At 38.6% G+C, this 15752-nt stretch overlaps 1 protein-coding gene across 6 annotated transcripts in view; it reads right to left on the bottom strand.

The window, feature by feature from the left end:
• TXNDC16 (thioredoxin domain containing 16) overlaps positions 1–15752 on the bottom strand; it is a 116156-nt gene that overhangs the window by 76554 nt on the left and 23850 nt on the right. For all 6 annotated transcript variants that reach the window (XM_067735723.1, XM_067735693.1, XM_067735742.1 and 3 more), the window contains 2 exons: positions 8075–8196; positions 2711–2801 (listed from right to left, as the gene is read on the bottom strand). In XM_067735723.1, the coding sequence (XP_067591824.1) occupies positions 2711–2801; positions 8075–8196 (213 nt within the window). The remainder of the gene's footprint in view (positions 1–2710; positions 2802–8074; positions 8197–15752) is intronic.

The raw sequence follows: 15752 nt of genomic DNA, 5'->3' as shown, positions 1-15752 counted from the left end.
GTAACTGGATCACAGGATAAATGTATATAGATCTGAACAGCAAGAGTTCAGGGACATTTGGCCATCAACACTTTTTACCTCCCCACTCTCTCTGCTTTACTTCTACATGAGCAAAACATTCCTGCGGGCAAGAGAGCCAAAATGCTGTATAGTCCAGCTTCTCCATGCCCAATTCCAAGTTCCTAGAAAAAGGTATCTTATCTGCTCAGGTAAGTCCATGGATTGGATGACTCTAGGTCAGATGGCCACCTCCAACTTAACTGACTGTGATATGTATGAGGTAGGGGTAACACCCTTCTTAGCCTATACACAGATTCTTTAAGAAGGGAATATGGGGAGGTAGCAGAAAGTACTGGTGTCTCTACAGCACGCTACCTCTTGTTCTACCTATCACATATACCCTTCTTTTTTTATTTTTTTTACCATTTAAAAAAAATTATTGGAGTATTTTTTACAATGTTGTATTTACAATGTTGTATTTACAATGTTGTATTAGTTTCAGGTGTATAGCAAAGTGAATCAGATATATACATATATATATATCCACTCTTTTTTAGATTCTTTTCCCATATAGGCCATTACAGAGCATATATACCCTTCTTAACCGACATTTCAAACATACTCAGGCCCAACATGATATAACAATTAATATACTAGATTATTCAATGTTATAGCCCCAGCAACTAGAATAGTGCCTAGAACATAGAAGGCATTCAATAAATATTTGTTGAATGAAAGAATGAACAAAGGAAAGAAAAAAATAAAAAGAACAAATGAAAGAAAAGATACGTTCACCTCTTCCCCATTAGGAGACAACTCGAAGTCATCACTAACTACTTCACTCAGAAGTGATGTCCCAGGACTACATTATTCTGAATCCACAGTCCTTCCCTATGACATCAGGTCCAGATATGACTCCTCACCATTTTGTAGCCATGAATAAATGAGAATGAAAACTTCTCCAATATGTCATGTACTCAAAAGTTTATGAAAAACAGAATAACTGTACATTTTTAAATTCTCATTTTTAAAATGGGGGAAAGCATAAATCCTTCAAGAACATCAATATATAGTCTGTCTTGCTGAACAGTATTTGTAAAACAAATGAGAGGACTTATACCTTGCCAATAAATAACCAAACCTCTATGTTTTAAGCATGTCACCGTTACTTGCAATTATTCATTAACAGAAAAATAAAGAAGCTAGTAATGCAAGAGAAAATACAAACAACCCTCAGAGAAAGTGTGGGGCTAGCACAGAATCATAATGGGACTGAGAATCTCAAGGTTCCCCCATTCAAAGATGGGAAATTGGTAGTCTACATTGGGAGGAGCAAAGTAGCTGGCTACACTACTGCTCACTGTAAGTATCTTGAGATTCAGTGACTACTTACCGTAAAGTTTTAGGGTACCATCAGCATGATTCTCAAATTGTTAAAAACATTAATTCTTATACAAATAGCAAACATGCATCAAAGTTTTATTTAACTCACTGAGGGAACCAGCAGAATGGCAGTTCAATAAGAAGATAGAAAAAGGAATGCTGGTTAATGTCGTACAGAGCAATAAAAACATAACTTTTCTTTGCAAGCACTTCACTCTCTGCCTATCCACTCCCCGCCAAAAAAAAAAAAAAAAAAAAAAAATTGTTTCACTTTATCAGTTTTCTGTGTACTAACCTCCATGTTTACAAAGTTGTAAAATGTCTGGGATTTAATTAATTGTGTGTGCTGTATCAAATAGTCACTATTCTCTGAGAGGTGAGCAGGAGGGCTCGTTAAAAACTCTTGCATGGGGCTTCCCTGGTGGCACAGTGGTTGAGAGTCCACCTGCCGATGCAGGGGACACGGGTTCGTGCCCCGGTCCGGGAAGATCCCACATGCCGCGGAGCGGCTGGGCCCGTGAGCCATGGCCGCTGAGCCTGCGCATCCGGAGCCTGTGCTCCGCAATGGGAGAGGCCACAGCAGTGAGAGGCCCGCATACCGCAAAAAACAAACAAACAAAAAAACTCTTTCATGGTTTAAAAAGGTCACACAATCACCATTTTGCCCTGCTTTGGATTCATTTTCCTGAAGAGCATTTTGAAGCCAAACTTAGAAGTCTTCAAACGCACTGATTATTCCTTGTGTCCCCATGTACTAAACAGAAGAAAAACTTTAACCCTAGGTTGCCCAGCCAAAAGCAGTCCAAAGAAGGTCTCTACCTAAAATTGTAAGCTAGAAACTAGAAACAAGAAAATTAAACAATTAAATTAAAACAAGCTAGAAACTAGAAACAAGAAAATTAAACATGTAAAACATTCTGTTCAAAACTGTACTCAAATATATTTAAGATTTTTCTGGTATAGTAACTTATGGAACTCTCAGGAAGAATCTCTGGAGCTTAGTTATGAAAGCTGTTATTTTATCACCTATCTGATCACTGTGGCAGATCTATTCGTAAAATACACGTGGCCACTCAAGGGATCACATCTTGTGGCTTATGCATACTGCCTTCGTTCACCTTAGTTTAACATCCCTTCTGTATATTTAAGTTCATTTTAGTACAGCAGATAATAGTAATGAAGAGGATTTCAGGTTTCATTTATATATTCACATCTGGTTACGATTCCCCTCAGGTAAGTCCACATTGTGGGAGTATAATGGAAATGCTGAATAAGTAATGTGAAATAAGTGAACTTAAAATTGTTAACTTATGCTTCTTATACATACCCAATACTTTCCAAAAGGGCAATTTCTGTGGTTAAGACAAATTGGTACGTGGTCCCATACACAAAAGCAGCTTCCATGACTGCTCTGTGCTCTGAAGAAGAGAGAAAGAAGTTGGGAGAGAGGAGGAGTTATTCTATTCAGAATACTTTCGTACACCCTTTTATGCTCTATTATGTTTAAATAAAAAGCCTTTGTAGGGATCCCAGTTGGGAAAATACAGGCAGTTAAAGAAGTTATAAAAAGTCTGTTCTAGTTAAGGTAAGAGAAGAACTAAGAGGGAATAGAAAATGAGCTATACTTGAGAATATATGACAAATCTGTGATAGTTTCTTCCCAGTAGTAGGGAAGAGAATATGAGTTCATCATACAACTTTCATGTTATATTTTATATACAAATATTGTACACTATTTCTGGCTTAGTTTTTTTTAATCAAATTTATTCTTATATATAGTTTAAAGAGACAATTCTACAACGCGTATTAAGAAAATGAACAGTTCCTCTACCCTCAGGCACCATTTCCAACTCCCAAGGGACAGCTACTTTCAACTCTTTTACTCTTCCTTTCCGCATTTACCTCCAAGTCTCTAAATGACCTTCTTATACTCTTATTTCCTGACTTTTTTTTCTTTTAGTGTTAGTATTTTCTATCAACTTCCCACTATGGAAGATGATAAATTAGCTCTCCTTTCCAAAACCCCACTCCACAAATATACACAATTCTATGCCCTCAACGTACTCAATATAGTCCTAATTTTTATTAGATCAATAGTCAGGATTTACACTGTTGGGACTCAGTAAATACTATTTCCTTTTGAAATTTTTTTCACTACAGTTATAGGTATCTTTTAAAATTTTTGTTTAGATTTCTTGCTAATTTATTCCTAAATTCTTCCACAGTTGTCTAACACTCTGAATACTTCAAATACATCAGTTATATTATCAGTTCCCTCTTGTTGCAGACATTTTTACAGAGCCTTCTGATCTGCTCCAATGTGGACTCTGCTGCTCGACCCGCTGCACAACTTTCATCCTGGGGACTCACTTCATTGTCACCCTGGGGATGCTCCGATTGTCACTCTTACGTTGGGTCCTTGGCCTGTTACCCACATCTTCCTGACTAATTTGTTCCCTTGCTCCCATTCTCTAGCTCCTTCCTGGGAGAGGATATATGGAATACACAAATTTTGCAACCTTACACCTCTCAAAGCGTCTTTATTCTACTTTCATAACTAACTATAGTTGTTGGCATGTAGCATTCTAGCATTTCCGCTGAGAATTTTGAAAGCATAGCTCCACTGTCTTCAGTTCCCAGGACTGCAGTTGAGAAGTCCAAAGCCATTCTGATTCTTTTTCTTTTTTTAATTTACTTATTTTTAATTTATTTATTTATTTTTGGCTGCATTGGGTCTTCAATGCTGTGCACGGGCTTTCTCTAGTTGCAGTGAGCAGGGGCTACTCTTCCTTGTGGTGCGCAGGCTTCTCATTGCTGTGGCTTCTCTTGTTGCGGAGCATGGGCTCTAGGCACGTCAGGCTTCAGTAGTTGTGGCACATGGGCTCTGCAGTTGTGGCTCGCGGGCTCTAGAGCACAGACTCAGTAGTTGCGGCACACAGGCTTAGTTCCTCCGTGGCATGTGGGATCTTCCCGGACCAGGGCTTGAACCCGTGTCCCCTGCATCGGCAGGCGGATTCTTAACCACTGCGCCACCAGGGAAGTCCCGCCTTCTGATTCTTGATCCTTTAACTGCAATATTTTTTCCTTTCTTAAAGATTTTAGAATAGCGTTTGTTGCTAGTATTCTGAAAATTCAATATGAGATGCTCTGGTGTGGCTCTGCATTTAAACACTCTGCTGCGATTCAGTGGGCCCTTGCAATTTGGAAGCTCAAAATCCCTCAGTTCTGGGAAATTTTCTTAAAGTATTTCTTTGACGATTCCTTCCTTTTCATATCTTATTTTCCCTTTTCTCCTCACTGCCATTTCTAGGTAGTTATCTTCCCCTCTCCGACCTAATCTTCTACCACTTGAATCACATATCATCAGATTATTCCACTCATCACTCTGCCTTGTTGGAGTCATCTACAACCCGAGCCAGGGTTAATCGCCCTCATTCCATGAAAAATTCTGCTTCTGTCACACTGTCACACTCTCCAGTACTACTAACATAACCTTGGTGATTTTACTATCCCCCTAGATGATCCTTGCAAAATCCTAGCCTTTCAGTCCTTGGTTTTCTCTGGAGACTCCAGTGATCTCTCTTCAGCCCTGCCTTACCCACTCACTGCCATGGTCCCACTCCAAGCTTTGTAATCACCAATCACTGCAAATCCCTCCAAAATGTCCAGCACTCCTCCCAACACACACACACACACACACACACACACACACACACACACACACACACACACACACCCTTCCATCTCCAGGTCACTCTGTCTAGTACAAAACTTTAACCTTCCCGGACCTACAATCCTACCATTTTCACTGTCCTTTATCCACCTTGGGTCCTCTCTTCCCTCCTAAACCAGCTTAAATTCCATGGTCAGTCTTTATAATCACTCCCCCGCCTGTCTAGCTAAAACACAGTCCAAATTAAATCAAATAATCTGCCTATTCTGTACTTACATCCATGAAAGTGAATATGGCTGGGAAAAAAAAAAAAAACGAAAGAAAACAAGAACCTGCTAGCATCACCATGTCAATGGTTTCACTTTAGATTACTGGCATCAACTATTACTGCTGCCTAGCAACCATTCTTTATTTTCAGGCCTTCTAAAACAACTATTTCATCTCTTCTTTCCTCAAACTATCTGATCACTTTATTTCTATTTCATTGAGAAAATGAACCAATTAAGAAAAACCCAAAAAAGCTCCCAGCACCATATCTATCTGCCCCCTTAACTAAATTGATGTCCATATTCTCTGTCTTCCCTCCTAATACCATAGGCGAATTTTCTGTGCTCCTAGTAAAGAACCAGCCCTCCCCCTGTTCACTAGATTCCATCTCCTCTAGTCTATTCAAAGATGTTGCTCCAGTAATTCTACCCTCTTTTTCCTCCACGATGCATTTTCCTTTTGCTACAAGAACTTTTTTGTCAACATACAAATATGCTTCTTAAAAAATTCTTGAGGACTTCCCTGGTGGTGCAGTGGTTAAGAATCTGCCTGCCAATGCAGGGGACGTGGGTTTGAGCCCTGGTCCAGGAAGATCCCACATGCTGCGAAGCAACTAAGCCCGTGCACCACAACTACTGAGCCTGTGCTCTAGAGCCAGTAAGCCACAACTACTGAGCCCACGAGCCACAACTATTGAAGCCCACAGCCTAGAGCCCATGTGCCGCAACTACTGAGCCCACGTGCTGCAACTACTGAAGCCTGTGCACCTAGAGCCCATGCTCCACAAGAGAAGCCACCGCCATGAGAAACCCACACACCGCAAGGAAGAGTAGTCCCCACTCGCTGCAACTAGAGAAAGCCCGTGCGCAGCAACAAAGACCCAATGCAGCCAAAAATAAACTAAAGAAAAATTTTTTAAAAATTCTTCACTTGACTCCACATACTCTTCCAGCCACTGCCCCATATTCTCCTTCCCTTAAAAGGAAAACTTCTCAGATTAGTCTCTATAGTCACAGTCTCCAGTTGCTTTCTACCTATTCTCTTACACCCCTGTCAGGCATTTACCCCTACCACTCTACAAAAATTGTGTGCATCAAGGGCATGGATAACTTCCATACTGCTAAGCATAATGGTCAACTGGTAGTTCTTATCCTAATTAACCTTTCAGTTTCCTTTGATACAATTGCTTCTATCTCGTCAATAAAATCCTATCATCACTTTGCTTACACACAGGCCATTCTTTCTGCCTCCTTTACTAACCTGTGGAAGATGAAGTATCTAATGAGTTCAGTCTTCTTCTCTTTTCCATCCAGCCTCACTCCCTTCACGGTCTTCTCTGGCCTCACAACTTTACGTCACAAATTTATATCCCTAGTCTGTATCCCCACTATCAGATGCAGACTAGTAAAATCCCACTGCCTTGTTGATATCTGTACTTGGCTGTCTAATGGGTACTCCACAAGTATAATGTTCAAAAGTGGATTCTAGAGCTTCCTCTCCAAACTGTCTATTTCCACTCTTCCCCACCTTAGTTATCAGCAATTTCATCTTTCACATAGCTCAGGCCAAAATCCCAGAGCCACCCTGGTCTCTGCTATTCTTCTCTCATTCTACAACCAATATGTCAGAAAACTCAGTTAGTCTTACATCCAAACTACTGCTAAAATTCAAATGTATTGCCACCACCACTGCTAACACCCTGTTCCAAGCCACCTACCACCATCTCTTGCCTGCATGATTGCAGTAACTTCCTGATTTTCTCCCTTATTCTACTATTGCTCCTTCTAGTCTATTCCAAACCCAGAAGTCAGACCGACCCTGTTAAAATATAAATCAGGGATTTCTGGCTCCCTGTATAGCTCATCCCTCTCGTTAATTACAATTACAAACCATGGACAAAATACAATAACCTGAGGGGCCTTGAAAAGTAAACAATAAACAGGCTGATTCTGGAGCATTATTTTACAAGTACATTAAGTTCAATGGCATACTGTGTAGCCATCAAGCCTTTATGTGTATAAAAATTGAAATTTCCAATAAATGATTTTATTTCATAGAGTACATATAATTTTTTAAATGTCTTTAACAACATTTTATATTAACATGTTCAAGTTATAACCATTAACAAGTAAAAATCCTGAAAGCATAACTATAATTTGTTCATGAAACATTTAAAAACTTCTTTATGACAAAATTACCTATGAATGCGCAAGGTGATGCTGTCAAAATTAGATTTTTTAAACATCAAGAAAAATATGTCATAAACAGCAAATACCAAGGTAAAGAAGGAAGCCAAGACAGTCAACAACATTTATCAAATACTATAAACTACTATATCAGGTACCACGAGGACTGTAAGGAAATAAAAAACAGTAATAGCTGACACATAGCACCAGGAAACTTTTTAAGTTATTCAAATTCACTTGGTCCTCACAATAACACTAAGAGGTAGGCACAATTATTTTCACCACCTTAGTGACCAGGAAACAGGCTAAATAAGTAAGTTGTCCAAGGTCATACTGTAAGTAGTTGGTGGAACATGGAGTCTAACCTAGGCGTCTGGCTCCAGAGTTCTCATTCAAGCACTATACTATGCTGCCTGTTTGAAGAAAGAAAATATAATAGTAAAAGACACTTTAAATTTATTTTAAAATATTAAGATTGTGGTCAAAATACACTATGTTAAGTCCTTCAACATAAACACACGTGTACAGAGGCATGACGAAGATTAATGTAAAAGTTGATACATACCTGGTGTTCCAATGGCTCTGACATAGGAGAATGCAATGTTTGCTTTTCCTTTCAGAGCATCTTCTGTGTTCTGAAGGTCCCCCAGAGTGGTAATATATTTTACTTCATTAAAAAGAAGAGCACTGAAATAAATAAAGATGTAGTTGGTAGAAAAATCTGACATGTACTTAGTTATTTAATACATATTTTGAGTAGGTTAAAGAACCTAATCAAAAAAGAAATTTAATCTTTTGAACAAACTCTCAATAGTAAGAACCTAAGCATTTCAAGTCTGAATTAAAATCACCCTCTAAATCATTAGTCTGTCACTAAGAACATTAACCAGGGACACTTGTGAGAAACAGTGTGCGTATCCTCCGTCACAACCACCTCAATACATTTAAACTGTATTTACTAGCATCCTATTCTGGACAAATAATCCCTTACAAATCTCTCAGCCATGGATACATTTCAGCCCTTCACACATCTATACTGAAATCATCTTTCCATGGCCTATAGGGCCCTGAATGGTAAGCCTTGTCTACTTCTCCAACATCATTTTGTACTACTATTCCTCATGTCTACCCTACTTTAGTCAACACCCCAGGGCATTTGCACACACCATTCTCTTTGTTGAAAGCTGTTCCCTTCTCATATATCTGGTCTCAGCTTAAACATCATTGACTTAAGAGAAGCCTCCCTTGTCGGTCCTGTATAAGTAGGTCTGTGGCATTTTCCTCTTGAATTTCACACTATTTAATCCTTTGTAGGATCAAATTTATAATTATTCACATATATTTTTTTACTTGTTTATCCCTGCCTCTCTCATTAAACTGTTGCCTTCTTGTGACAGGGACCTTGCATATTTTATCACTATACCCATAACAGAATAGAACCTGGTACACTGTAAGTATTCAATAAGTATTTGTTGAATGAATGACAGAAAACATAGGGCAGGAATTATTTATTGCCATTCTTCATTTGAAGAAACAGAAGATCAAGTCAAAACACTTACTCAAAAACACATATACTGAACTGAGGAGCCAGAAACAGAACATAGAACAGGTCTTCTCACTCCTAATTTAGTGATCTTTCCACTTGACCACAGTTCTTCCAAATCATCTTTTTTTTTAATATAATTTCTATTTATTTATGTTTATTTATTTGGCTGCGCCGGGTCTTACTTACGGCACACGGGATCTTCGTTGTGGCATGTGAGATCTAGTTCCCTGACCAGGGATCAAACTCAGGTCCCCTGCACTGGGAGCATGGAGTCTTAACCACTGACCATCAGAAAAGTCCCCCAAATCATCTTTTTAATGTATAGATCAGAATAACTCATCATATTTCTTCATCCAAAAGAATTTAAAAATTTTTTACTTCTATATAAATTCTCTATCACTAACAACTAATTTCACTTAATCTCCACATGCATATCTGTGTGTGTGTGTGTGTGTGCATGTGTGTGCGTATTTTTGTTAAGCTAAACTTTAAGAATTTTTGAAAGCTGTTCCAACTCCACATACTTAGGTAAGCAAAAGTTCACTCCAATAAATTAGTCAGTCATAGTTTCCTCTTACGGAAAACATAGCTCTTTCCACTAATATAGCAATTCTCAGACTTTTTGGTCTCAGGATCCCTTTATACCCTTAAAAATTATTGAGCTCTTCAAAGGGCTTTTGTTTATGTAGGTTACATTTATCAATAGTTGCCAAAATAGAAATTAAAATAGCAATTAAAAATATTTATTAATCCCTTAAAAAATAAAAATAAACACCATTGCATATTAACATAACACTTTTTTATTAAAAATAACTAAATTTCCAAAAGGAAAGAAAAATCTAATGAAAAGAGTGGCCTTGTTTTACATGTTTGCAAGTCTCTTTAATATTGGACTAAATAGAAGACAGGTGGATTCTCTTATCTGCTTCTTCGTTCACTCTGTTGTGACATCACACACACAACACAAAATGTAGCCTCTAGAAACCGCACTCATAAAAGAAGGAAAGTGAAAAAGGCAAACGTCTTAGTATTATTATAAAAATATTGTCACTTTGGGAGCACCCTGAAATGGCTGCCCTAAATTACACTGCTTAAATATTTACCTATATATTACAGATTTCAACTTTTTAAAAGAAATGTAAAACTTGAATTTCTATACGTCCCAGGGCTCTTGTTTTGTTTTTAAAAGAAATATTTACTGGGCAGTACTCACTATTTGCTAGATATTTTCACATGTTTTCATTTAAATCCTCAACGATATTCTTGGAAAATTCTTTATTACACACACACACACCACACACACACACAGATATGTATGAGGAAAGAACCTCAGGGATTAAGTAACCTGCTCCAGGTCATACCAGTAGTCACTGATAGAGCTGAGATTCTAATCCAGGTCTTCTGACACTTTGCCCGTAACTTTCTAAACTATGTTATTACTGACCACTCATACATGGTAAACCAGGTAAAAAGGGAGGCAACTAATGAATAGCTACAGAGTCTCAGTGGCGATCTGGGCTACTGGCTACTTATACGTTTTGGCTAGCAAGACCAGAATTACCCTTGAGTTACTTCAAAACTGCTGGAAGACACCATCTAGTGAAGTAATTGGACTGCCGTGTAAATTCTCGGCTTGGGAATGACATCCATCCATTTACCTTTACTTCTCTAGCAGCTCTAATCCATTTGCTTCAAAAATCTAACCTAGGAGTAGAAATATCCCTAACCTTTTTTCTCAATAAAGACCAGCAAATATAAATTGATAAAAGCCAATGTTTGGGGGGACACTTCCCACATGTCAGGCATAGTACTAAGTACTATATAAGTAGTGGCAGTTTATCAGTTTTGGGATTGCCTGACTCTTCTGCTTTGGGAATTCCCAGTTTTCTAAGTCTTCATGGTGGGCAGAGCCCAAGTCCCCACATACAAGCTACTAATACTGTAAATTGCTTTTCCAGGCTCCCTGCTGCTAGGCTATATGACCCAGAATCACTTATCTGACATCCCAGACTGGGAGCTAGTGATGTACAGAATCAGGAGCAGTGCAGAATTATTTCCAGAAGCAGCAGCAGCAGCAACAGTCAGCTTTGAAGGCAGGAATGACAATAGTGCTAATGACAGCTGTAGTGCTAGCAATGCAAGTTGTGGCATCCAATGCCTAGAAGTAATGCAGCAGTCCCCCGCAGACTAGCTCCGTGTCATGATTATGAGCCAAATAATTCAGAGCCAGGTAAACCGGAGTCCAGTTCTCCAACCCTTCTAGTGAGCCTGAGCTTTCCTACATCTGCTCTAAATCCTTTTCTGCTTAAGCCAGTCAGACCCAGATTCTGGGGCTTATAACTGAGAACACCCAACAATACACTCAGTTGTGCTTAATTTTCATGGCAACCATGTGAGATCAGTACTATCATTAACTCCATTTTACAGATAAGGTCATGGGCCTTAAAGAGGTTACCTTGCCTAATGCCCAAAGCTCATTAAAGAGTCATTATCCAAGAGGTAATAATACCAAAACTAATGACATTCATAATCTCACGATCTCCATGATTGCTCCCAATGGCTTCCTAACTTTAATATATTTTTTAATGTTAACTTCCAGAATATGGGGACATCTAGGGATCTCTAGGATCCATTCCATGAGCCTGTGCTCCTCCACTCCAGTTCCAAAGTGGAGAAATGGGTTAAAGGAAAAGTCTGTCTTGCGATTTTCTTGCTCTATAGATGGGGTAAAACAGCCTGAGGCTGCTCTGACCTGGGAGCTCTTCCTGCCCCAGAAAGGCCTTCCTTTTCCTTGGCATACTCTTCCAGAGACCCTCCTAACACAATCATTAGGTAGATAAGATATATGGCCAAGAACTGAATGGGTGTCAGAAAAAAAAAAAAAAAAAGAACTCAGGAGTCCACCTGACCCTGCTTTTAGAGCAGCAGGTTGCTCAGCCTTTATTCAGAAAAAAAGACCACTTTTATATCATATTTCTGCCATTATTCAAATTCTAAACAACCCAATAAAAAAAAAGTTACCTTCTATTTTGCCTTACTAAAACTCCTAGGGGGGGAAAAAAAAAGCAAAAAGGGAGGAGGAGACAGAGGGAGAGATGAAGGAGAGAGACAGACAAATTACTTTTACCTAAATTAATTACAGTTGACCCTCAGTATCCATGGGTTCCACATTTGCAGGTTCAGCCAACTGCAGGTGGAAAATATTTGGAAAAAAAAATTCCAGAAAAGTCTAAAAAACAAAACTTGAATTTCTCATATACTGACAACTATTTACACAGCATTTACATTGTATTAGGTATTATAAGTAATCTAGAGATGATTTAAAGTATACGGGAGCTACTAGAGCTAATCAATGAATTTGGTAAAGTAGCAGGATACAAAGTTAATACACAGAAATCTCTGGCATTCCTATACACTAATGATGAAAAATCTGAAAGAGAAATTAAGGAAACACTCCCATTTACCACTGCAACAAAAAGAATAAAATACCTAGGAATAAACCTACGTAAGGAGACAAAAGACCTATATGCAGAAAACTATAAGACACTGATGAAAGAAATTAAAGATGATACAAATAGATGGAGAGATATACCATGTTCTTGGATTGGAAGAATCAATATTGTGAAAATGACTATACTACCCAAAGCAATCTACAGATTCAGTGCAATCCCTATCAAACTACCAATGGCATTTTTCACAGAACTAGAACAAAAAATTTCACAATTTGTGTGGAAACACAAAAGACCACGAATAGCCAAAGCAATCCTGAGAAAGAAAAACAGAGCTGGAGGAATCAGACTCCCTGACTTCAGACTATACTACAAAGCTACAGTAATCAAGACAATATGGTACTGGCACAAAATCAGAAAGATAGATCAACGGAACAAGATAGAAAGCCCAGAGATAAACCCACGCACATATGGTCACCTTATTTTTGATAAAGGAGGCAAGAATATACAATGGAGAAAAGACAGCCTCTTCAATAAGTGATGCTGGGAAAACTGGACAGCTACTTGTAAAAGAACGAAATTAGAACATTCCCTAACACCATACACAAAAATAAACTGAAAATGGATTAAAGACCTAAATGTAAGGCCAGATGCTATCAAACTCTTAGAGGAAAACATAGGCAGAACACTCTATGACATAAATCACAGCATGATCCTTTTTGACCCACCTCCTAGAGAAATGGAAGTAAAAACAAAAATAAACAAATGAGACCTAATGAAACTTAAAAGCATTTGCACAGAAAAGGAAACCATAAATAAGACGAAAAGACAACCCTCAGAATGGGAGAAAATATTTGCAAATGAAGCAACTGATAAAGGATTAATCTCCAAAATTTACAAGCAGCTCATGCAACTCAGTATCAGAAAAACAAACAACCCAATCCAGAAATGGGCAGAAGACCTAAATAGACATTTCTCCAAAGAAGATATACAGATTGCCAACAAACACATGAAAGAATGCTCATCATCACTAATCATTAGAGAAATGCAAATCAAAACTACAATGAGGTATCACCTCACACCAGTCAGAATGGCTATCATCAAACAATCTAAAAACAATAAATGCTGGAGAGAGTGTGGAGAAAAGAGAACCCTCTTGCACTGTTGGTGGGAATGTAAATTGATACAGCCACTATGGAGAACAGTATGGAGATTCCTTAAAAAACTACAAATAGAACTACCATACGACCCAGCAATCCCACTACTGGGCATATACCCTGAGAAAACCATAATTCAAAAAGAGTCATGTACCACAATGTTCATTGCAGCTCTATTTACAATAGCCAGGCCATGGAAGCAACCTAAGTGTCCACTGACAGATGAATGGATAAGGAAGATGTGGCACATATATACAATGGAATATTACTCAATCATAAAAAGAAACGAAATTGAGTTATTGGTAGTGAGGTGGATGGACCTAGAGTCTGTCATACAGAGTGAAGTAAGTCAGAAAGAGAAAAACAAATACCATATGCTAACACATATATATGGAATCTAAAAAAAATTTAAAAAGGTTCTGAAGAACCTAGGGGCAGGAGAGGAATAAAGACGCAGACATAGAGAATGGACTTGAGGACACGGGGAGGGGGAAGGGTAAGCTGGGATGAAGTCAGAAAGTGGCATGTACATATATACACTACCAAATGTAAAACAGATAGCTAGTGGGGAGCAGGTGCATAGCACAGGGAGATCAGCTCAGTGCTTTGTGACCACCTAGAGGGGTGGGATAGGGAGGGTGGAAGGGAGACACAAGAGGGAGGAGATATGGGGATATATGTATATATGTATATATGATTCACTTTGTTATAAAGCAGAAACTAACACACCACTGTAAAGCAATTATACTCCAGTAAAGATGTTAAAAATAAGTATACAGTGGGCTTCCCTGGTGGCGCAGTGGTTGGGAGTCTGCCTGCTGATGCAGGGGACACGGGTTCGTGCCCCGGTCCAGGAAGATCCCACATGCCGCGGAGCGGCTGGGCCCGTGAGCCATGGCCACTGAGCCTGCGCGTCCAGAGCCTGTGCTCTGCAACGGGAGAGGCTACAACAGTGAGAGGTCCGCGTACCACAAAAAAAATGAAAAATAAGTATATGGGAGGATGTGCATAGGTTATATGCTAATACTACACCATTTTATATGAGGGATTGAGCATCTGGGGATTCTGGTATCCACGGAGGGTGAGGAAGGCGCAGGGGTGGGAGGTGCTGAAACCAATCCCCCTTGGATACTGAGGGATGACTGTATAGTATTCTAGGTAGATGCATGTATAAAATGAAATATCCCAAAATGTTTCATTAGGCATCTTCTAAATTAATACAGTTAAAAAAACAAACAGAAGCCATCTCTGAAATTTGAATTGAGAGTACAAGTAATAACAAAGTTCAAAAACATCAGTCTAAGTCTTTTTGTCATACGCTGTATATTTTCCTACTAGCTTACCACTTATAAAATTCTTAACACCAGAAACAATCTTATGGGCTTATAACATAAGAAGATTTCTGCTCCTCCAATTTTTAACAACCAAAAAGTGAAGCTTCCCAATTCATTCATCCATCAATCCAATATTTTTCAACACCTAATACATGTCACACACGATGTTATGCACTGGTAGAAGGACTTTGTGTAAGAAGGCACAGTCTGGGGATATAACCATTACTACCAATTAACATAGAGCTGTGAGGAATTCAAATCCAAGGCAAGTAATTTTTTATTACAATTTCCCAGTATGTTACTATCAAACAGGAACCCACCTGATAATATTGTGTAGGAACAAATCTGATAGAGATAAAGGAAGGAGCAATAGCTCAAAACCTATTAGGAAGGGACCAGCTTGAGCACAGCTCAGGAGTTTTAAAGGAAGACACCTCCAAGAGGAGCTTTCCCCAGAAGTTCTATCCAAGCTCAAAACCCAGGCTCTGCAATAATGTGTTAAAAATAAACTACTAGCAGAAATTATGATAGTTGAAAATAATTACCATAATATTTGTAGTTCATATTATCGTCAGTAGTACATTAACTTAAAAGGAAAGAAATCTTCCACTTGACAAAATAATATCACAGAATATCAATTAGCACACCTTAATAAAGAGTTATTGAGATTTCATTGTTTCTTACAGTACTGCACAGTCTTTCCTTTCTGTATCAATATCATTTGATGATTTCCATGAGTCAACAATGACTAGGGGGG

The sequence above is a fragment of the Pseudorca crassidens genome, chromosome 1 (assembly GCF_039906515.1).
Source record: "Pseudorca crassidens isolate mPseCra1 chromosome 1, mPseCra1.hap1, whole genome shotgun sequence".
Lineage (NCBI taxonomy): Eukaryota > Metazoa > Chordata > Mammalia > Artiodactyla > Delphinidae > Pseudorca > Pseudorca crassidens.
The sequence above is the reverse complement of the archived record's forward strand: the minus strand, read 5'-3'. Positions and strand labels throughout refer to the sequence as shown.